The 23052-nt window shown below is 38.9% G+C and overlaps 1 protein-coding gene across 3 annotated transcripts in view; it reads right to left on the bottom strand.

The window, feature by feature from the left end:
* The window catches only part of ALDH1A2 (aldehyde dehydrogenase 1 family, member A2), a 323505-nt gene that overhangs the window by 102474 nt on the left and 197979 nt on the right, over positions 1-23052 (bottom strand). For 2 of the 3 annotated variants that reach the window (XM_011940510.1, XM_011940513.1), the window contains exon 1: positions 12172-12393. The exons of the other annotated variant lie outside the window; for it this stretch is intronic. In XM_011940510.1, the coding sequence (XP_011795900.1) occupies positions 12172-12288 (117 nt within the window). In that variant the 5' untranslated portion in view covers positions 12289-12393. Of the gene's footprint in view, positions 1-12171; positions 12394-23052 lie in introns of those variants that run through there. 3 annotated transcript variants of the gene reach the window in all.

Raw genomic sequence — 23052 nt, 5'->3', positions numbered from 1 at the left:
CAAAAAAGCAAGAAGTATGCTGTCATTTTAACAGCTGCATTATTTCAGTACTTGTCCCTTTTGCACCACTCAGAATTATAGACACTCATAAACAAGGCCCTCATCTCCGTAGCAGTAAGTTAGTGACTCTGCAAGTGTTCAGGAAAAGCAAAATGTTTAGTTTGTTTTTTGGCTAAGTGTACTTTATGTACTCCTATTTGTGTATACATGCCTATACTAAATGTTGAGCAATAATCTTTATCCTTAATTCAGATCATCAAGAGTTCCAAAAATCACTGTTTTGTGTACTTCTTTTCTAAGCCTTCTCTTTTTCTCTGTTGGAATTCCTGGTAATGATACCAGAATGTGGGCAAAACTCATTAGTCTCCCTGCTGTTTACAAGACAGGATTTATGCTCAATGTGCTGAACACAATGACACACATCACTAAATGGCTACAACTACCACCCAAGCTTTAATCTCAGAAATTTTTCACTCAGTACAAATACCTATCAGCATGGAGAAACATGGAAGAGCAATTACAGCCAACACGTGTAGTCTTTTAAGAGTACACCAATAAATACCCATTTGTGAAGGTTAATTTAATGCAACCCAGGCTGTTATCTGGAATAGTATATGTCGCCAATTCAATCCATTAAGTAATTACTAAATTCTCAAGAGGGCTCCCAGAAGTCAAATGTGGTTATTCCAGGTTCATTGCTTCTGGTCTCCCAAAGGACCATTTAGGCCAACAGCTGGGAGAGCCAACTACAAAGGTTCCCAGGCATAACCAACCATTTCATGAAAACAGGTAAATGAGTCTAAACGAGAAATAAGAGTCATCAAGTGCCTGTCTTAAGAGAAACACCTAGGGAAGCAGAAGAGGAGCACAAAAGGAGAGGAATAAAAAAAGGAGAGAAAAGGCATAAGTTTGGGAAGTAAAAAAGAGAGAACTGTTCTCTCTAAAAGTGAAGTCGGAGAAATCCGAAGACTGCGAGACCTGGCTTAAAGGAGACAACCTTTCAGCAGTTTCTTTGGATAGGATTTTTCAATCATTTATAATGAAACATTAATTGTGCACCCCAAATGCCACATCTTTGTGTTGCTGAAATTCAGTTTGAGTACTGCATGAATTCCTCTATTATGCCTCCCTAGTGAGATTACAGGTAATAGAGGGATCTGATGGTAATTAAGCCTTGGTAAGATGATTGCTCATGAGACAAGATGGAACATATCCACCCAACTCTTTCTGGGAAGCATCTCTCTCACAGAAATTATAGCCCAGTTACACAAAATGATGGCCCACTGGGGCACAGAAAGCATTAGAAGGAATGTAAAATATATTATCCTCAATAGCCTCATACATCCTCACTCCCAAGTCAATCTTAACAGCCATAAAAAAAGGAAAACACTTTTTGAATGCAAACAAAACAGACCAAATAAACAGGTGTTATTAAGGGCAGTGTGTGACTACCCAACCAGTGAGAATCGAAAACCACAGTTCTTTATCATAACCTAAATAATCACATATTCCCAGGTGACCTATACCTGAAGTGTCAAATTGTATCAATTCTCTCCCCTTTTTTTGAATGCACACTCCCATTTTTTTGTATGGTTAGAATTGTTGCTTATGATAGCTACAGACAATACTGAGTGGAATTAGACTTAGGATCTGAATGAAATATGGGATTTGTAGTTGAAGAACTGGGCTTGGGGTTTCCTATAAAAACACTCAGCAAGGCTTTAGGCTAATAGTCCAAATTGTATTGTCTTTATAGTGGTTCTCACACTTGTCCTTATTGTTATGAGTAGAGAAGGAGGAGCACTGAGTCCTGGAATTGTCACCCACTATTGCTATTGAGCCTGAAAAAACTAACTTTAACATGCTTGATTTTCTCACTTATAAAATGAAGATATTAATATAATATTCACATCACAGTGTTGCCCCAAGAATTTAGTGTAATCATATGTGAAAAGTACTTTGAATATTGTAGTATTAATAAAAGCTGTAGCTATTAAAATATAATAAGTATTTGTTAATAAAACATTCTTGAAGCATCTACATTGTTAGACATTGAGCTAGGTACTTCAGAAACAACATAATAAATAAGAGTTTATTATCTAGTACAGTTTAGAAGTAGGGAGTTACACAGAAAAATATAATGCAATGCAAAAATTTTATCACTGAGGAGAAATGCAAATAAGTAATATGAATGCTCAGAGAAAATACATTCCTTATCAAAAAATAAGTGTGTAGCCAAAATTGTTGGGTATTATATGTAATTATATACACAAAAAGGGTAGTTTTAGTTTTAAGGTTGGAGAATTTCACACTTCCACAATATCTTCTTTAAAATGAGAGATACACATGCATGAACCAAATCACTGATGAAATTCAAACACAAAGGTAAAATATATACACCAGCTTTGGGTTTATAACATAAGTTAAAATGTTAACAAAATAAGTAGTGTTATTTTCAGACCTGGTGCTAAGGAATAATTTAAATCCTCTTCACTAACAAGATGAAGTATAGTATTCTCGAAAAGACTTATTCAAGAAAAAGGTCTTTCTTTTAGAAATTCTTTTTATTTGCTACCTGGATAGCCAAAAAATAAACATGGATATGTTTTCTCCAAATCTATAGGCAGCACAGAGTAAAGAATTCATCAATTTATCTTGACCCTTCAAAAATGAGTGTGTGTACATGTGTGAGAGACAGCGTGCGAACGCACATGAGCAAGAGTACAACCATAGCTAACATTTAAGTACTTATTCTGTTCTAGATAATCTAAGAAAGGTGGAGAAATTAAGTATTGACATGAATAGGTTATAATAATCATGTTATCCTAGAGTTTTATACAGTGGTCGCTTAGAGGTAGGTTTACAGAATATGGTACTGTTCTTAGTTTAGGGAAACTAATACGTATTAAAACCATCCAACAAAGTAGAACCAGTTTCTCATATTTTCCCATTATAGAGAAGACCACACATTCTAGAATTCCTAATCTGATTCTAAGACTTCAGGGAATACAATTTTTAAAAATTATTTAAACGTCAATATTGTTTGACTTTCCAATGCTACATCATTTGTCTTTAATATTTATTATTGTCCCCATGCATTACCAATTCTAGGAGGTAAAGACAGAAATGTAAAAAGCAAAAATAATAAACTTTCAGAAGACTACAAAAAGAATGCCTTGAACAATTTGGAGTGAGAATGGATTTCTGAAACAAGACCCTAAAGGAAAAATCCTTCCTCATTTGCATTTAAAACTGTATGACAATTACACAAGAAAAAGAAAGGAGGGAAAGTTACAGGAGGAAGGAAAATGTTTGTATAGTAAGTAACTGATAAAATTTATAAAATACATTTATAAAAACTGATAAATCAGTAAATACTTACAACATAGAAAAATCAGCAAATGATAAATTAGCCAAAGGAGGACAGCCAAATGGCCAACATGAAACGATGCTCAATCTCACAAGAAATCAAGGAAACGCAAATTAAAGTAACAATGAGATGCCATTTCACACTTAACAGGTTGGCAAAATTTAGTAAGTATGAGAATCTCAAGTTAGGTGAAAATGTAGACTAATGGGAACTCAATGATACACTGCCGGTGGGACATACTGGAGGTGTACATACTGGGAATATACTGGTGGTGGAAACTAGTATAACCATGTTGGACAGAAATTTGGCAATCCCTAATTAAGTTGTAGATACATACACTCCATGAGCCAGCAATATCACTTTTAAGTATACATCCTAGATGCTCTCTCACCAGGTATATGAGGAGACATGTTCAGGAATGTTCAATGCAGCATTACTGCAGTAACAAAATGCTGGATGTATCATAACTGTCAATACTAGAATGAACTAAAAATTAGGATATATTCAAATAACGGAATACTTTGCAACAATTATGATCACTTAATTACAAGTATATCCAACAACATGGATGAATACTGAACATATGCTTAGCAAGCTAATAAAATTACAGAAGGATATATATATATGGCATATATACACAAAACATTTATATAAAAATGTTACCATGCAAAACAATAGCATGTATTATTTATGGATACATATACCTATGGGAAAGATAAATGCCTACAACAAAGGAAGAGAAAGAGAAGGAAATGGGGGCTTCAACTGAATCCTTTTAAAAAAGTAGAAGCAAATATTGCACACATTAAGAACAAATCTAGGTATAAGTACACACATTTGTTATATTACTGCTTTACTTTTCTGTATGATTAAAGCAATTCATTTTCTGTCAAATATGTCTGGCAATAGTGTGCTGTTCTGCTGAGATGGAAACACTCTTTATCTTCTGAATCCTCATTCATCTCAAGCATTTAGCATCTTCTATCATGAACGATAGTTACTGTGTGCATGACCCCACTCCACACCCAAATGGGAATCCTCTCCCGCCTCTTCAGAGCAGGGGCCACACCTATATATCTTTCTCTGCCAGAGAGTGACTCACAGTATGTACAAAAAACGCCTTAATAAATGTTAAATAAACAAATGAATAAATACATTCAGGGAAGCAAAAGAGTAGCTCTGGCTATAGCCAAAAATAAAAATGACCCTGAGATAATAAAAATTAAAATTAAATTTTATAATAAAATACAATTATAATAAAATTAATACAATTACATTATCAAACTGTAAAACATAGATGAGGCAGAATTTACCAGTTTCAGTTTTGTTGGGGAATTTAACCAAATAGTCTCACACTGATTCTTTATCTCCTCCCAAAAAGGATTTTGTGAGCAAGTCCAATTTTCACACCTAGAGATATGACTTTCAGTTGTTCTCCATAAATTCATATAGGCATTTCATAATTTCACCTTCCCAGGCAAAGCCTTCCCCTTCTCCTTCCCACCTGAAATCATGCCACTATCACACACATCTGAGTCTGGAGATTGGTATATGAGTGTTAGGAGTGAGAGGTGGGGAAAAGGGAAAATAGGTTATTTTTGCATATCTTGTGGGTTTGCTAAATAATTAGTGGGTTTCCTAAACTCACACTATTTTGCCACATTCATTTACTGGGAGGTAATTCCATTCTTCTTGTGGAAGAGTCACACAACCTATACCACTTTCTGATTGTTTAATCTTTAAGAAAACCCTAGAAATGATAGTCCAAAAAAAAAAAAAAAAAACCCCTAAGAGTCACTGGACTTGAAATTCGAAGTCCAATGAATAGATGAAAATAATGTAAGATAAGATATATTAAAATATTATTTTTTAATTATTTTGAAAAATTTTCCCTATCGTTTATAATCAAGATTGGAAAGGGTTTTAAGATTCATGATATGCTAAATTCTTCTAGATAAGAGACAGGTGTTTCCAGTTAGACCTAAACAAAAGCTTTTCTCTTTCCAGAGCTGTAGTGATAAAGAAACAGTACTTTGGCTCTCCAAAGGTCAGACAGTGATGAGGAAAGGAAATAGAGCAGATAACTACTTCTGGAGGTAACAGAGCTGAACTGGAGTAAAAGAAGGCTTCCTTCTATAATAAAAATTAGAATGTTCACACACAGACATACTAATTTTTAACCACATTCTACAGAGGTCAATTAATTCCCACGTTTAGCCCTAGGGAAGTGTTGTTTAGAGCCCAACAGAAGTCTAGGTGGTGAAATCACCCAATTATTATTCCAACTGGAATTTTGAAAGCCTGGAAGTGTTTTCAATCATGTGATCCAAAAGAGACTTGTAAATAAACCTGCTGTAAATAAGCTCTAAGATTTTGAAGGAAAACAATTTAAACATAACTCAATCTTAAAGGCAGACAATAGAGAAATGCCAAGATAAGTAATTCCCAATATGCATAATCTCATATATTTAAAAGGTTAAATGAAATGGATCTCAAAGATACAATTAAAGACAATTAAAAATTAACCCAGGTGACATTAGAGCAATCACCTCTATGTGAATTAGATTTGGTGTTTGGGGGGGAAATGAATGGCTTTGAAATTACCTGTCACAGCTAATAAAGAAATTAAAGAAATGCTAGGAGGGCTTTCAAAATAGCCACTGCCTGGTGCTTTTACCTTCTGGAAGGTGACTGCTCCTGGGAAATGCTCTTAAAATTCCATGTGTTATCTTAGTCAGGACTAGTAAAGTTTCTTCGCTTTTTAAATTACATAAAGTAAGATACCTTCCCACTGCCAAAAGGTATCTACCTTCTGAGAATGTCCTTGTATGCTGCATACATCCCCCATTTACGTACCAATATCTTGTTAGTATTTTTATCCAAACTACTTAAAATACCAGAAATGTCTATTTGCAACCTGGAGTTTAGGCTCAGCTAATCGAGCATACTGAGGCATATTCATGCTACATTTTGGCACAAACGTCAAGATATCTAATTTTGTTATTAAAATACTGTCTGAGAAATCGCTTTAGTAACTTTTTAGTAAAGACAAGACCTCGGTGGAAAACCCTCCCGGTAATCCCATTTGGTAAAAATGCAGTGTAACTATATAAGGAGGATTCCATAGTTACCCTGAATATTGAACTCTTATGAGTAATGCAAATAATAAATGTAATAAAAGTGATTAAAATAATAATACATGGCCTGTTTCATAAAACTTTGCTGATCATATAATTCTTTTTTTGAGATGAAGTTTCACTCTTGTCGCCCAGGCTGGAGTGCAATGGCGTGATCTGGGCTCATTGCAACCTCTGCCTCTTGGATTCAAGTGATTCTCCTACCTCAGCCTCCCAAGAAGCTGGGATTACAGGCGTGTACCACCACGCCCAGCTAATTTTGTTTTATTAGTAGAAATGGGGTTTCACCATGATTGGCCAGGTTGGTGTCAAACTCCCGACTTCAGGTGATCCTCCCAAAGTGCTGGGATTACAGGTGTGAGCCACTGCACCCGGCCAGTTGATCAAATAGTTCTGATCTTCCTTAACATTGAATTCCATTAATTTAGATCGCCAAGTGTATGTGTGTGTGTGTATATATATATTCATCACTTTGCAAAAATGCAATAGAATTAGTATTGGCTATCATTATATGCCACTTACTTCAACATACTTTTCATTTAGTCCTTTTAACCCCATAAAGTAGATACTATTATTTCAATGATGACAAATGTAGAAACTGAAACTCAGTGAAGAAACTCCTTAAGATGCCACACATATCTTTTGGTGTGTGTGCTGTTGCATCCCTAGGACCTGGCACCACACCAGGCACTATATGTCAAATAAATGTTAACTGTCCACATAGCTAATAAGCATCTTTCTGACCAGGATTTGATCAAAGGCCTATTTTAACTCAGAGTCTCTCTTTTTCCAAATCAAGGAAGGGCATGCAAGTTTCTTCTAAAATGTGGGCTACATGGTTTCCGTTGCTCTGCTCTGCCATTCTAGTCAGAAAGTGGCCACAGACAGCATGTACCTGAATGAGTGCAGTTGTGTTACAATAAAACTTTATAAAACCAGACAGACAGTCCAGTTTGCTGACCCCTGAAACTGTCACTAAGATAACTAAAGAGACAAAAATACCAATCAGTATTTGCATTTTATTGTCTAACTAAGACTCAGAACTGATAACTCTATGATGGGACTTGGGATATTTACTGTTTTGGTCATGGTTAGATCATGGTGCTTCACCGATGCAATGGAGAATTAACTATGCATGATTTACCTTTCTTAAGCCTGGCTATGAGGAAGTCAGACCTCACAAAACAGTCTCCTCAGAGAATCCCCTACTCTGAAACAGAAAAACTAGCATTCATCATTTTATAGAAATAAAGAACGAGGAGTCCCTCAGCAAATGATAATTCCACATGGTAACATAAGCCCATGTAGTAGAAGGGATCAGGGCAGGACCCCCAGGAGAATTATCTAGTTGAAGTCCTGGGATGAAGGTGTTCAGCTTCCCTGTAAATGGAGATGACACAAACATCAAAAAGCTGTATAGTTATGAAAAAGTATTTTTAAAAAAACCTGAAGTCCTCCATTAACATGTAGTTTGACTGACAATTTATGACCAAAACAATCTCGAGTAAAGGTTTGGAAGAATCTAGATCCACACCTATCTTTTAAGAAATTATTCCTGGCATAGGCAAGAATCTTGCCCCAGATTAAAAAAAAATCTCATAGAAAAATAAAAAATAGTCATTTAAAGTATTAGAATCAAAAGTCACAAAAGGCAGCTCCTTCTTAAGAGAGGTAGACTGGTTCATATTCTCTCCATGGTTGCGAGAGAAGCAACAAAAAAATAAAGATTTAAACTCCTTCCCTTTAAAAAAAAAAAAAAAAGAACAAAACAAGATGAAAAAACAATGTGCCACAGACCATTAGAAAAACTGTATGGTGAGGAAAACCATCAATTTTTTTAAAGTCAAGGCCAATGTCTTCCTTATGAATTATTATATTTATTTCTACTCTCTCTCCTTCAAAAGGTTTTGCAAGGATCAAACAAGATATATATGAAAGTGCTAGGCAAACCATTAGGCCCTATAAAAATGTAACTGGCATAAGTATTATCATCATAATTATTATTACATTGATCAACTGAACTACTGCTGTACTAACAACCAATTTTTGGCACACAATCTTTCTAATAAGACCCTAATCTCCTAGAAAGCAGATGTTTCTAGTCTAACATAGTGAAAAGCACCCTTGTTAGGAACACGGCCACTCAAATGCCTTTTGAATTTAATTGAAATCGACCCCAGAAAACAGAAGTTTAAATGAATAAATAAAAGGACAAACACTAGACTCACGATGCACATTAGCTCTGAGTTTTAAGTTGATTGCCTTTTTGCCTCTTCTATTTTAGCAGGTCAGTATCTGATAAATATCCCCCTCCTCCCTCTGTTTTAGCTCCGTATAATATCAGACGTAGGAAAAAAAATAACTCTTTGCTACTGTTAGTTATGGGCATAAACTCTCATTGAAGAAGTGACCAACAGAAACGCAGCACAACGATCTAGGAGAGGGAGGAAGGAAAGGAGAGACCGGTAGAGCCAGAAGAGAATATAGAGCCAAGAAAGAAGGTGGAAGTGGAATACAGAGGGCAAGTTTCCAAAGACCTGGGAATATGTTAAGAGGTATCCCCTGCAGACAAGGGCTGTCAGTAAAGTGCTGAGCCTTGATTTTGTAATGTGCGTATTCCTATATCAGCTATACAAAATTATAAAAGTCAGACTAATAAAATAGACAACTCAGAAAATTTTTAATTCATAAACACATCGCTCAAGGCAATCAGAATGCAGTCTTCTTAGGATACAAGCAAATGAGAGCACATTCTCTTGGTACCAAATTGGTCCCCTCAATACTTCATGTCAGTGTTCACTCCTCCTTGACTAACACTATCTGTTTTAAAAAGCACATTCCTTAATAAGGGATCACTTTTAAAACTTGGGGTCCAGCTTTCTGTATTAGGGAAATAGAAACAGACACGTTCCAAAAATGGTATTGCCATTGATCATTGGTCTAATATGGATACTGGAATTTCAGAGTGGTAAGCGTACTTTTAAAAATGGAATGTAACTGCCTAAAAGTCCATACAGAACCATGAGTTTAGCCCTTTCAACATCCTTAGGAAATGAACTTTAATTCTGGAGCATTTCCACTGGACCTCTGGCAAGCAAAGGCAGTTAACTTTTAATTCTGGTCATCTCCCCCATTCCCTTTATTAAAAAATGTAAAATACTTCCAGAAGAACAAGAAAATTGGAGCAAAAATACAGAAAAATACAAGATCACAAGTACAAAGTTTTCTAAGTGCACATTACTTGAAATTCTCATAGTCCGGTCATTTATAGTAAGTAGTGACTTTATGTGGGTCCCAGTACCACAATGAAAAATCATACAGAAAGTCATATCCTTCACTAAAGATGTATGTTTAGCAAGACAAAAAAAAATTAATAACATATTGTATTATAGTATCATTTTCTGATGCAAATATTGTGTTTGTTTCAAATGTGATATTTAACAGGCCCTAAAGCATAATAATTTTGTAGCCATTACCCTTTTAAATTCCCTAATGAACATGGTATCACTATCCTAAAGGACTGTCAATTCTATCTTGTTCATTCTTCTGTTTGAAATTGCTAATATAATTTCCCTAGCTTCTGGTCATGTTCTTTAAAAACTCACTATTAATCTTATTTTTCCTTTAAGTAAAAAAATCATTACCCTGGGCTACCAAAAGAGCAGCTTCTGCTCTTCATGTTTTTAAAAAAATACTGCTTGTCCACCATGCTTGTCTTAGAAAATTTAGAAGTCTCACTAAAGAGCTGAGGAGGAAAACTGCTGGGAATGTTCACAGATACCTGATTTTACAAGTTTTTGTGGAAAGAGCTCGCCTTTAGATGAGTGTTACTCAGTGTTTATGAGGGTTGTTTGTCAAGACAAAAATAAGGTACCTCCTCCCCACAAATTAAAGAATCGAGTTACAATCCATTATTTCATTTCTGATTGTTTTTCTTTGTATTAAGTGGGAAAGTGGATACTGGATAAAAGTTCCCCGAGCTAAAAGACTCCACATTAAAGGCTCCAATTAGCTATAAATCAGTTGTCTTTCCTACTGGGGGAGAACAAGAGAGAAAAGAGAGAGGGGGTAGTTAGGGAATAAGAGAACTGGAAGAGCTTCCAAATTAAATTCTGAAAAACGTACCTATTGCATACCTAAAAGTTCTTTCAGAGGCTGTTAGGAAAATCCCATCAAAAATAAGACTAAAATCAAACCTTCCCAAATCTGAGGGTTAGGTCTTAAGTGTAGACCTTCCATTTTAACCTTTAAAAAGAGCCTGAAGAGGTTAGAGACCCTCATAAAACAAAACTTTTAAGCTGCTTGCTTTCCCTGCTCGTTCCTAAACCCAGAGAAGTGCCACACATTGGCACTATTGTTATGCAAACAATGCCTAAAAGGCTATAACCATTAACGACCTCTCATTAAAACGGCTTTGAAAAATTTGTCACACCATCTAAAAAAGCTAGCAGGTACCTTAAATCCATCTAAATCGACATTGAAAACACAAATCGCCCTGATTTGTAAGCTAAAACTCAATGCAAGTAAAATCTCAATATTCTGATGTTGTTTATTGTATATCTCGTTCAACCATTAAGCCAGATGCAAACAATTTACTTCTCTACAAAATTTATCTTGTAAAAAAGCATGATGGAATACATCTTTAATCAACCTTTAACCATATGCATGTGCGTCTACGCGTTTGAGTTAATTGGGAGAAGTTGGGTGTAGAAATGTACCGAAAGGACTAGAAAATCAAACCAGAGAACTACAAAATGAACTCCAAGAAACGTGGTTTTGAATCCCATCTCTCTCTCACCACCTCCCTCAAAATGTTGTAGCATTACAATACACCCATGTTTGTAATCGGTCATTTTTTTCTATGCCGAATTTGTGGAAAGTATATTCATTTTACATTAGGTAGCAGACGCATATTCTTTTTTATGCGATGCAACAACAACAAAAATCCTCCTTAGCAAACCCAAGATGTCAAAGTTCGTTATAAAAAAAAAATAAGTTATTCAGTTTAAAACCGAACATGCTAACAAATTTTAAAACTTTTTAAGTTTCCCAGGAAAACTGCCACTGCCTACAAAATTCACATGAAACGCTGACGTTGGATCTACTGTACTTATTATCAGTCAGGTTTCTGTGAAATTTGTCAAACCGGCCAGAGCGCTGGTATCTTGACAATTTCTTACCGGAAAGCCCCTCAGCACCCTCCGGGCTGCGGAGGACCTGATTGGGACCAGCAGCCGAGCGGCCCCGAAGGGACAGAGAAGCGACTGCCAGGCTGCGTGGCCAAGCGGACGGGGAACCCCGGCCTCCATCTGAGGACACGAAGCGGTTCCGACCCCTTCCCCGCGGCAGTCGGGACCGGGAGAATCGGACAGAAACCAACCTCAGACCGAGTCCGGGGCAGGAGCCTTTGACGGCGGCCGCTCAGCGCTGCGTTTCAGGTTGGGGCAAGTCCCCAAGGCGTCCTAAGGCCGCGGAGGGGCTTCAAACGCCCAAGTCCCGAAGACAGGCAGGGGGTCCCTCTGCTGAGCAGGGATGACAGGCTGGCCCCAGCGACCCCGGCCCCCCCGTTCCCATCACGCCGCTCTCATCCGCTAAAGAGATCGGGGAGAGGAAAGAAGGTTCTAGAAAGTCTCCGTGGACGACGGGCGCTCGGCGACCGCTTACCTTGGTGTACTTGATTTCCAGGTTGGGCGTGGGCGACGGCAGGAGGTGCAGGGACGCCATGAGGGCGGCCGGGTCGGCCTTCACCTCGCCAGGCATCTCTATCTTGCTGGAAGTCATGGTGGCAGGCTGGGTGTCCCTAGCCCGCGGCGTGGGGCAGTGCGGGCTGTGCGCGGTCCGCGGCCCGGGGACGCGCTCGCCTGTATATAGGCAGGTGTCAAGCTGGGGCTCTTCTTATTGGACGTGAGGGCCGAGGCGCGGGGGGCTGGTCCATCCTACCTAGGACGCCCGGCGCAGCCTCCATTTACATAAAGCCCGCGCCGCGCGGCCGGAGACGCTTGAGCCCACGGTCAAGTCCGCCCGGCTCCCGCCCCCCGGCCACGGGGACCAGCCCACGCCCACGCTGCCTCCACAGTCCTCGACGGCGGGAGCGTGAAGTTGAGCCGCGGCCCGCGGGCCTCAGCCAACCGGACTCGGTCTCCGGCTCCCTGGGTCAGAGTCGGCGTGAGGCGCACCGCGGCCGAAGTCGGGAGGGGGTCGTGGCCCCCGGAAGCGGAGCTGGCACGGGCTGGCGGGGACCGGAGCGGTCGGGTGCTGCCTCGGAGCGGAGAGCGGCCGGGAAAGTTCACACTGCGGAGGGCGGCTACCAGGTCGCCCACGGTCCCTCCCATCCGCGTCCCAGAGCCCACCGAACGCCGTCCCCCTTCTTTTCCGGAGACCTGGGGGGCGCCCTCCGTTCTCCTCCTCCGGGCAGGGGCGCCGGGCTCTCGGCAGCGACGCCCTCTTTCCCTTCTTCCCGACTCCCCTCAGCCGGGCCAGGGTGCGTGGTGGCCAGAGGGTCGGGGAGAGGTGGCGGTGGGTGCGAGTCCCCCTCGCCCCGCGCTCAGAATGAGGATCCCCGCTAGCGGGTCAGCGTGGGGCGGCCCTTGCCAGGCGTCGCCCGCCCAGTTGCTGCCCTCTGCCGGCTGGGACCGCCCGGGCGGCCTGCGCTGTGGCGGGAGGATGTGGGCCTTGGTCATCCCTGGCTTTTTGGAGGAGTTGCGTACTTCGGGAGCTCCTTTCGTTCTTCTCGGATACCCTCTTCCGGCTGTTTCCCCTCCTCAGCCCAGCACACCTACAGAAACCCTATTTTGTTTTTCTGTTCCTTACACGCTGAGAGCTATCGTCCCGCCAGACCTTAGGCTCATTTTACTGTCCCTTTAGGGTTGAACTTCCATCTCCCCCCTAATTTGTTTCCAAAGTCCAACAAGCTGCCCTCTAGTCTGTGGGTCAGCCTGCACGTGTAAACCAAGAGCCTAGAGACCCTGCCTCAGAATGGGCTTTGAACTCCGTGGACTAAATCAGGGCCGAATGCAAAGACCTGCATAAGTCCCTTCCCTTCCTTACTCCTCACTCCAAATGTAAGCTTGACAGGGGCCTACAGTGTTGATAAACGCTTTTTCTACACTACCAAGCAACACTTTGATTCTCATCTTTCTGTTTTGTTTGAAGAGACAGGGTCTCACTCTTTCACTTAGGCTGGAATGCAGTGGCGCCATCATAGCTCACTGTAATCTTGAACTCCTGGGCTCAAGTGACCCTACCACGCCAGCCTCCCCAAGTGCTGGGATTATAGGCATGAGCCACTGCGCCCGGCCTGATTCTTGTCTACAATGCCATTTTCAGACCCGCTGGAGTCCCATTTCTTGGGTGTTAAGAAAACATTAAGCATCAACCAGAAAACATCTTTCCTTAGATACTTTAAGTAACTAAAACTGCCTAATGCTCAGCGCTCGGATGCTAAGCAATAGTGAAAACAGACAAAAATATTTCATTTTAGTATTAGGTTTATAGAAATAAGTTCCATCCTCTCAGAACCCAAAGTGACCTGGCTGAATTGTTTTCATGGAGAAACTACAGACCTTACCTTGGGCGGTTGAGGGATCTCAGGGAATTTCTATGGCCAAAAATTATGACTTAATAACAGTGTATGCTCATAAGATATACTTTTATCAAAGCCTTAGAAGGTTAGAGATACAACTGAGAAATAAAAAAGTAAAATCTTAGAGTTCACTGGGGAGAAAGAGAAGTTTCCAGCAAGGGGGAACAGTAATACCTGTGGAAAAACGTATCACTAGTTATGAGAGGCTGTGGGGAAAACATGAAAAAGAGCCATAACAACATGAGCTGGGTGCTCGGCCAAGGAGAACTCCTACTCCCTGGGAAAGTTGACCTTTGGCTGGATCTTAAGGGAGAAGGGAGGCTTCAACAAGAGCAAAAAGAACACTATAGAAAAGGTATAGAGACTGGGCACAGTGGCCCACACCTGTAATCCCCGTGGCTCACACCTGTAATCCCAGCACTTTGGGAGGCTGAGGTGGGTGGATCACTTGAGGTCAGGAGTTCGAGACCAGCCTAACCAACATGGTGAAACCACATGTCTACTGAAAATACAAAAATTAGCTGGGCCTGGTGGCGGGCGCCTGTAATTCCAACTACTCAGGAGGCTGAGGCAGGAGAATCGCTTGAACCCAGGAGGCAGAGGTTGCAGTGAGCGGAGATCTTGCACTCCAGTCTGTTTCCCTTGTGCCTTCCTCAGTTCCTAAAACAGTGTAGAACACATAATAACTATTTAATAAGAATTTTTGTTGGTTGATGTGAGCAAAAGAGCACTTTTTACAACTTCCACCATAAGTGAAAGTAACTTCCTTCACTCTGATTAAGGAACATTTTCTCCTCTTGATCTTCAATTTTGTTTTGCTTTTCCCCATCTGTTTGTATGTGTTTTGTTGTTGTTGTTGTTTTGAGATAGAGTTGTCATCCAGGCTGGAGTGCAATGGCGTGATCTCGGCTCACTGCAACATCTGCCTCCTGGGTTTAAGCGATACTCCTGCTTCTGCCTCCTGAGTAGCTGGGATTACAGGGACCCGCCACCATGCCCAGCTAATTTTTGTATTTTTAGTAGAGATGGAGTTTCACCGTGTTGGCCAGACTGGTCTCGAACTCTTGACCTCAAGTGATCCAACCTCCTCGGACTCCCAAAGTGCTGGGATTACAGGCATGAGCCACCATGCCCGGTCGTTGTTCAAGCTTTTTAAATCAAGGTGGGGACAAGATTTAGCAGAAGAGAACAGTGAATTATAAATGCTTCTTTGGTGTTCATCTTCTTGGTTTCAGTTTGTAAGATTTACATGGCTATTACTTTCAAGGCTGCCTTAACACCTCTTCTCGCCTTCTTATTTCCTCTTCTTTTTCTTTTATCATCTTGTTTTAGCATTTTCTCATATTCTCTACAGATTTCACAATAGTTAGGAAGACATCTTTGGCCAGATGCGGTGGTTTACACCTGTAATTAGGTCAAGGTGGTAAGATTGCTTGAGGCCAGGAGTTCAAGACCAGCCTGGACAACATACCAAGACCCTGCCTCTACCAAAAAAAAAAAAAAATTGTCAGGCATGGTGGTGCATTCCGATAGCCCTAGTTACTCAGGAGGCTGAAGGAGGAGGATTGCTTGAAGCAGGAGTTCAAGGTTATGGTGAACTATGATCACACCACTACACTCCAGCCTGGGTGACAGAGTGAGACCCTGTCTCTAAAATGACAGTCAACTACCTTCAGATTTCTAACAATTTGAATTTCAGTCTTTTTCCCCCAATTTGGCTAAGAAACTGTTTTTTTCCCACCCTTACAGTGTTTCTCCTCCCACCCCCCCATCTGTAATTATTTATTGCTTAGCATACATCTTGTTTGAAACTGCTTGCATAAGGGAACCTAAGCTGCAGCATGCTCTATTTATTTCCTTATGAAAACAATTTATTAGGCCTGGTGGAGCCAATATCCTGGAGTTGCTGAGGAGAAAAATAAATTCTTGCCTCATATTTCCTCACCTAAATAATAGAATGCAAAGTTGTAATTTTAAGGCATCAGCTTTATGTGAAGTTCGGCTTTAAGTTATGAAACCATAACAATTTAGGCTTCTTGTTAGCTGCGGTTAAGGGGAGGAAAGTATGTAAGTTGAGAACTGTGCTTTAGAAATCAATGAAGGGAACTAAATGTAGCTCAAAGATCCCTCTCAAAGAAGATACACTTTTGATTTTGACAATAACCGAATGTCCAGCTTGAACATCAAGCTTCTGTGTTTAGGGGCTATTTCAGCCTCAGGTGGCCCTGCTTAATTGCTTTCCTGTTCCCATTACTAACCATGATGACAACCTACCTTTCCTAACAGATACACTTGTGTTTTAATTTATCTTCAAAAATAAATCACACATTATAGCATTCCCCTCTTCTGGGCTAATTGAATCAGTTCCTTACATGTCTCTACATGTAATGATTTGAAAGAGGCACATTGTTTGAAATATTTAAAAAATTAGGGCCCTTAGGTTGTATGCAGAATGATCTCAGTGCTTATTTCAGGTATAAGTGTTTCCTAATGATCTCATTCATCTCAAATGGGATATGCCTGGCCACTTTATTTGAAATGTTTCCTGAAAACTCTAACAGGAAAGCTTAATGCAAGGTATATTTATAGAGAAATGGTATTTAATTTATTAACAAAAGCTTATAAAGAGCTTTACATATTTTTATCCAGAAATGCTTAATGAAGTATTTGGGACCCATTATGAAAACTTTTATAAAATAAATCTACTTATATTTTTATTTAACTTGTATATTAACTTTTTATGTGAGATCTAACCTCCCATTTAATTATCCTATTCCTTCTAACATCCAGAAGAAAAGAGGCTGAGACTGTGGTATTTATTAACCATAAAAATTCTCTACATATTAAGTTCCTCATTTCTTGATGTGGCCTCTGGTCACTATATTCAATGAGAAGAGGTATTTGGAGTTGCAGGGAGTAGAGTCCTAATTTATTATGACTCAAAAAACTATGTCTTGATACAAAACACAGTTCTTTTCTTTATATATTAAATCCTCTACTTTTCAGGGACCCCAGGAGACTATTTTAAACTTGGGAACTAGATGTGCCTTTGTTGTAATGCCCAGTTCCATTTCGTATATGTTCGAGAAGCTTCAATTTGGGTACTGGGATGAGCTCAGTACTTCATCAATAATCACACTTAACAGACACAGGAAGAAATTAAAATTCCAGCTACACAACCTTTTCTGAAGGGCCTGAGGGAAATGCATTGGCGCCCCCTACAGCCGATGGTGTGTATGTGCAAGTGAGTATTGTCCATTCAAACATAATAGCTTGGATTCAATGTATTTTTATCTGATACTGGTGAGAAATGCTTAAGAGATGTTATCATTTAATTTGAATTTGCCTTGAGAAAAAATAATCTCATAGAGTCAGACAAATTTTAGATTTTAGTTAGTTTAGGAGAAGGACTTTATTTTAACTTATAGGAAAAGAACAAAAGTGTTTCTTAGCCAAATTTACCATAGAAAGTGCAATACTGAGAACACTGTGGTCCCACTCACATAGTGTTCAGAGCACTCTGTTACAGAGGAAGTTGCATTTTTGCATTAGTGTGTCTCAGATTGGAAGCTACTGTTTTTATCATGTGAGTGAGGAAGAATTATTAAAAGGCAGATTGCAGAATTTATTTCTCTTTTTGCCCAGATAAGTACTTGGCATGTAACTAAGTTGTCTGCTGTTTTTCTTTATTTCACATTTTTTAGCTTTCCTTTTTCTTTTTACCCTTCTAAAATTCCTCAGTTCTACAAATAACTCCTGTTATTATTAGGTTGGTGCAAAAGTAATTGCGAGTTTTGCCATTTAAAAGTAGTGGCAAAAGCCACAGTTACTTTTGCATCAACCTAATACTTAACATGGGATCCTCCCATTCCTAAGGTTCCTCCCCAAGTCCATCTGTGCTTATACAGCCACTCAACTTACAGGATCTTTGGGCATAAGGAATTCTCACATGAACTTTGGCACTATTCGGGGCAGGGATCTGTATTTATATTCACTAGAATATGAGGCTAAGTGAACTGTCTCTCACTCTTTTTACATGCTGAAATGGGCCACTGAAAAGATAACTAACGAGGAGCACTTTAGATGTCCTGACAACAGAGGAGCCATGGCAGCCTCTTTTATCTCAACCAAACAGTTTGCTGTGTGAAAGGCATAGAGTAAAACTGTGAGGCATTTAGGGCTGGGGTAGGTACCCAATGTAGACATCTACCACCAAATGGCAAGGAGGGGTCTTGCTTCAGGCTGTATAATCCCACTTTTAGAGCATCTGTGTCTTTCTGAGTGCAGTTCCTGAACCTGGACCTTTTTTTCTCTGTTTGTCAATCAACTAAGTTCAATTGAACAAACATTCATTGAGCATGTATTACGTGCCAAGCATTGACATAGAATCTATGAAGAACACAGAGAAACTTTGTGGCACATCCCTACCCTCAAATTCACAGTGAGGCTGTGGAATGACAGTAATCCAATCTGTGAAAATATTCACAGGTCATAATGAGACAAGAAAGAAATCAGAATATCCAGTGCAGAATGAGAGTGAAAGAGGATGTCTAAAAGGGGACAGCCCATTCACAACCCACACACAAATATTTTTGGAGGGGCCTCCCATGGGCATTTATAATCTTCTGGGTGCTATGAGGAACATGTGACACAAAAGATAAAGAGAACATTTTCCAGAGCATAGCCCAACAAAGAACTTATTTGACATTTTTTAGTGTAAAGGTAACTGATGGTATCTACCAAATTAGCAATTTGTAAAATTGGAATTTCCAAAAGCAAATACTTGGAGCTGAGATTACCTCCCACTTCCCAAGTTCAAGTTATATGATCTCAAGTATAATACCCTTTGATACAGACCTAGCTGGGAGAGATAATAGAGGTGAAAACAAGGGCAGCTTATTTTTTTTCCACTTAAGAGTATTACATATAACACTATGTCATGTTTCTAGTGCATACACACCTACTGTAGAGAGATGTTGCCACCTACTCCTGTTTAGTCAAGGGGTCAGACTTTCATGGAATAGACCAGTGGTTTTCAAACCAGGTTCCAATTGTAATTTAGGGAGCTTTACAATATGGATGCCTGGTCCCACCTCCAGAGATTTCAGTTAATTTAAGATGTGGCCTGAGGCATTGATATTTTAAACAAACTTTCTGATGTCTAGTAAGGCACAGCCTGGTTTGAGAACCACTGTTTAACCCCCAGAAGGTTAACCATGTGAGGTTACTTGAATCTACTCTAAACCTCTGGATTGGGCAAATGGATTCTGTGCCTTCCCACTTTGTAGTGCTCTTTGATTTGCTATTTTTAATTTAGTATTTGAAAAACACATCCAGCCTCAAATGGATTGACCTTTCTGCTAATGTATTTCACCTAAATTAACAGAGGCAATTAGCTAATTTATATTGGAATTGTGCACTTTCCAGTTCACATTTATCAACTCTTAAATGCTTGATCTGGTGTTGCAGTTTAAATTTTTTATTATTACCCTTTAAATCTGAAGTAATGTCTTACATCTAATTAGCCAAACTTACATATTCAATTAATAGATTCATTATGGGCTAATGAATATGGAGGCAGCACTAGGGCAACATCTGCCTGCCAATTGAAATGACTGAAACTTTTCTGCTCTGAAGAAAGGAAAGAGTCTGTTCTATAAATTAAATAGCTCGAATTTTCCATTTTCACATTTCTGAGTACTGTACTGCTCTTAAGGAGTTTTATGGACTTGCCAAGATAGGAAAGACAATATGTTGTCCAGAGAAACCTGCCCTTGTAGAGGAATGCAAAATTCAAAATTGCAAACAAACAAACAAACAAAAACATCTGAAGACATTTTTTAGTACAAAAATGTACAAATCTAGATGGTCACTCCAGATTATGGAGTTTTTCTAACTTGTGTTTTTCATAACAAATGCTTGAGAAAATAAACTAAATGAGAAAACTAATATCACAAATCAAACAAAATCTTTAGTGTACCTTAGGATCACTCCAAAACTCACTTGATTTCATGATTTAAAGATATGTCCAGATACTTTGAATAATTTAATGTTCTATGGTCAGCGATATTTGGAATCTAGATAATTCAGAGATCTAAAATGAATTTGTGCAATATCAGTTACTAAAATTCTGGCTTTTTGTTTCTCTGGTTATAAAGAAATAGTCATTTTTAGTAATTATAAAAAGCCACCCACTTCAGGAAAGGTGGGTAAGAGCTAGAATTCACTTGAAAAACTGTTTTTAAGGATGGCAAGACTGTGGAGAAAATAATCAGAAATCATTTTCAAAGTATGTGATGTCTTCGACAACAAAACAGAAGGTGAACAAGTCACTTTGGCCTGATGTCTGCAGTGTGACAGAAAGAGAATCTGAGGTCATGTATGTGCTATTCTACTGAGGCATGAAAAGTTTGTTGTTGATTTTTATACTCCTTATGTTCAAGGTGACACTTGGATTATAAAAAGTCTGTATTTCTTCCCTTGCATCCTACAGATGCAAAGTGCCAATATCCTTGTTTCAAGTGCACGTTACCAAATATTCTAAAAATGAATTACTGCTATATTCATGTGTTTGATATTGAGGGACTCTGAATGTGCTTGGCACTGGCTAGATACCCTGGGGTTATGAAAAAGAAAACATAAATTCTGCTTATGACTGAAGAAATTTGCAATTTGTTTGTCATAATAAGTCTTCATAATTGACTTTACAAATACACCTATGCCCACAAGATTAGATTTACTGTGTTTTAACTGTGCTTTACCCTTTTCAGTATCTAAAAAAAATATACGTGTGAGTAAATATTTCCCATGCTGCTCTCACTAGTAAGGAGCACAGAAAATGAAAACAAAAGACAAAAAAATATGGCACTTGGTGTGCTCAGAGGAACTGGAAGGGGAAGGTACAAGTAGTACCTGAGTAGGAAGTGTGTCTGCCCTGGTACTCATGCTATAGAGGGTCCTGCAGTCATAAATACACAAAAAGCAAATTCAGTAAGGAATACGTGGGACCCTCTGTCACTTGCGATCTGACACAGGCTGTTTCAGATGTGTGCACTATCTCTAACCCTAAACACTCACTGTCACAACTAACACTGTTCAGGCCCGAAGGAAGTGCTCTTCCTCATCTCTGGCCCTGTGTTCAGAAAAAGAAAGACAGCGTCCTTTGCAGGGAATACGGGGAAGATCAGTGTGTCAAGCAGCTGGCATCATTAGAGTATGGGGTGTCACCATTTGAGCAGTGCGAGTACAAAGGTGAGAGAAAGAAACATTAATGAACTTATCACGTCCTTCCTCTCAGATAGCATGAATGCACCCAATTCTTCCAAAGCGGGAGAACTGTTTCCCAGAGGTGCCATGCTGAGTGTCTAGATTTTCTTGCTTCTCTTTGTGTTCTAGTTGATAGTTTCTAGGGTGGTCTCCAATTAACATGGTTTTCTCAATAGTTCTCTGTGGTGACTGGGAATATTTTGCAATATTAAACAACAAAATATACTTACATTTTTATATATGTAGATCTAGACATGTGTGAATTTGACCTTTTACATGGGCAACTAGGTACACATTAAACTCTAGAATTGCTAACAGTTTTATTCTTATAAAAATTTTTAAAAGAAGTACTTACATTTTAAAAAACCGAATAAATAACATTTTAATAATTGTATTTAAAAGTTTAGTACTCATTACTTTTAATTTCTATTTTACCTTTTGATTTAAAAATTTTTTAAAATATTTTAGAAAAGATAACTTTAAAAACTATGAGGGAAGTAATATAATGTTTCCATTTTAATTAGTTTACATCGCTGATGAAAATATCTTCATATTTGTATACTTCAAATATAATTCATTTTTTAAAGATCCTTTAAAGTATTACTGTCAATATCACCAAATTATGTGAAAACCTTGATTATAACAATATTGTGATTTGATGAAATAAATGTAACAATTGCATTTTATCAAATAAATATGTAATTTATGAGTTATGTATATGTTTATTTTATTATTTATCCAAACATTGCTGGCACATCAGCAGAACAATAGGACATACACAGTCATAATTAAATTCAACAGTCTTGATATTTTGTTTTCAGTCAAGTAAAAAGTATAGCTTTACATATTTAAACATTTTACCAACATGAAGCTCTATTTGTCAAAGCAGAAGAGGACATTATATTTAACAGTTTCTAAGTTTAGTTTAAGATTGTAAAATATTTAAATGTCTGGTTTCTGGGTCTCCATTTGGTTTTTTCCCACAAATATTAGGAGTAGGCCTAGATAAAAGGAGTTGCTTTTCTCTGTAGGCTGAAGAGATTGATGTTTCTCTGTGTCAATTCCGTGTACCTTTTCAGAAATAATCAGTTTGCACTGTTTTCCTTTGTTGACTGTCCTATAATAACCCTCCTGCATACAGTTGTCCCTAGGTATCCATAGGGGATTGGTTCCAGGACCAGTGATACCAAAATTCATGGATGCTCAAATCCCTGATAGAAATTAGCATAGTATTTGCATAAAACCTATGCACATCCTCCTGTATACTTGAAATCATCTTTAGATTCCTTATAATATCTAACACAATGTAAGTGCTTTGTAAAGAGTTGTTTTACTATATAGTAAAACAACTATACTATATAGTTGTTTTACTATATTGGAATAATGACAAGAAAAAACAGACACCAGCCTGGGCAACATGGCAAAACTGTGTCTCTACCAAAAATACACAAATTAGCCGGGCATAGTGGTGTATCCCTGTAGTTCCAGCTACCAGGGAGCCTGAGGTGGGAGGATCGCTTGGGCTGAGGAGGTTGAGGCTGCAATGAGCCGTAAGTGTGCCACTGCACTCCAGCCTGGGCGACAAAGTAAGACTCCATCTCAAAAAAAAAAAAAAGAAAAAAATGTCTATCCAGAAAAAGTGACAGTCATTCAGCTTCTGCCCTAGACAAACTAACCCTGGGACAAAGCTTAGAAGG

This window comes from Colobus angolensis, unplaced genomic scaffold (assembly GCF_000951035.1).
Source record: "Colobus angolensis palliatus isolate OR3802 unplaced genomic scaffold, Cang.pa_1.0 Scaffold19, whole genome shotgun sequence".
Lineage (NCBI taxonomy): Eukaryota > Metazoa > Chordata > Mammalia > Primates > Cercopithecidae > Colobus > Colobus angolensis.
This window is presented reverse-complemented; position numbering and strand designations above follow the sequence as displayed.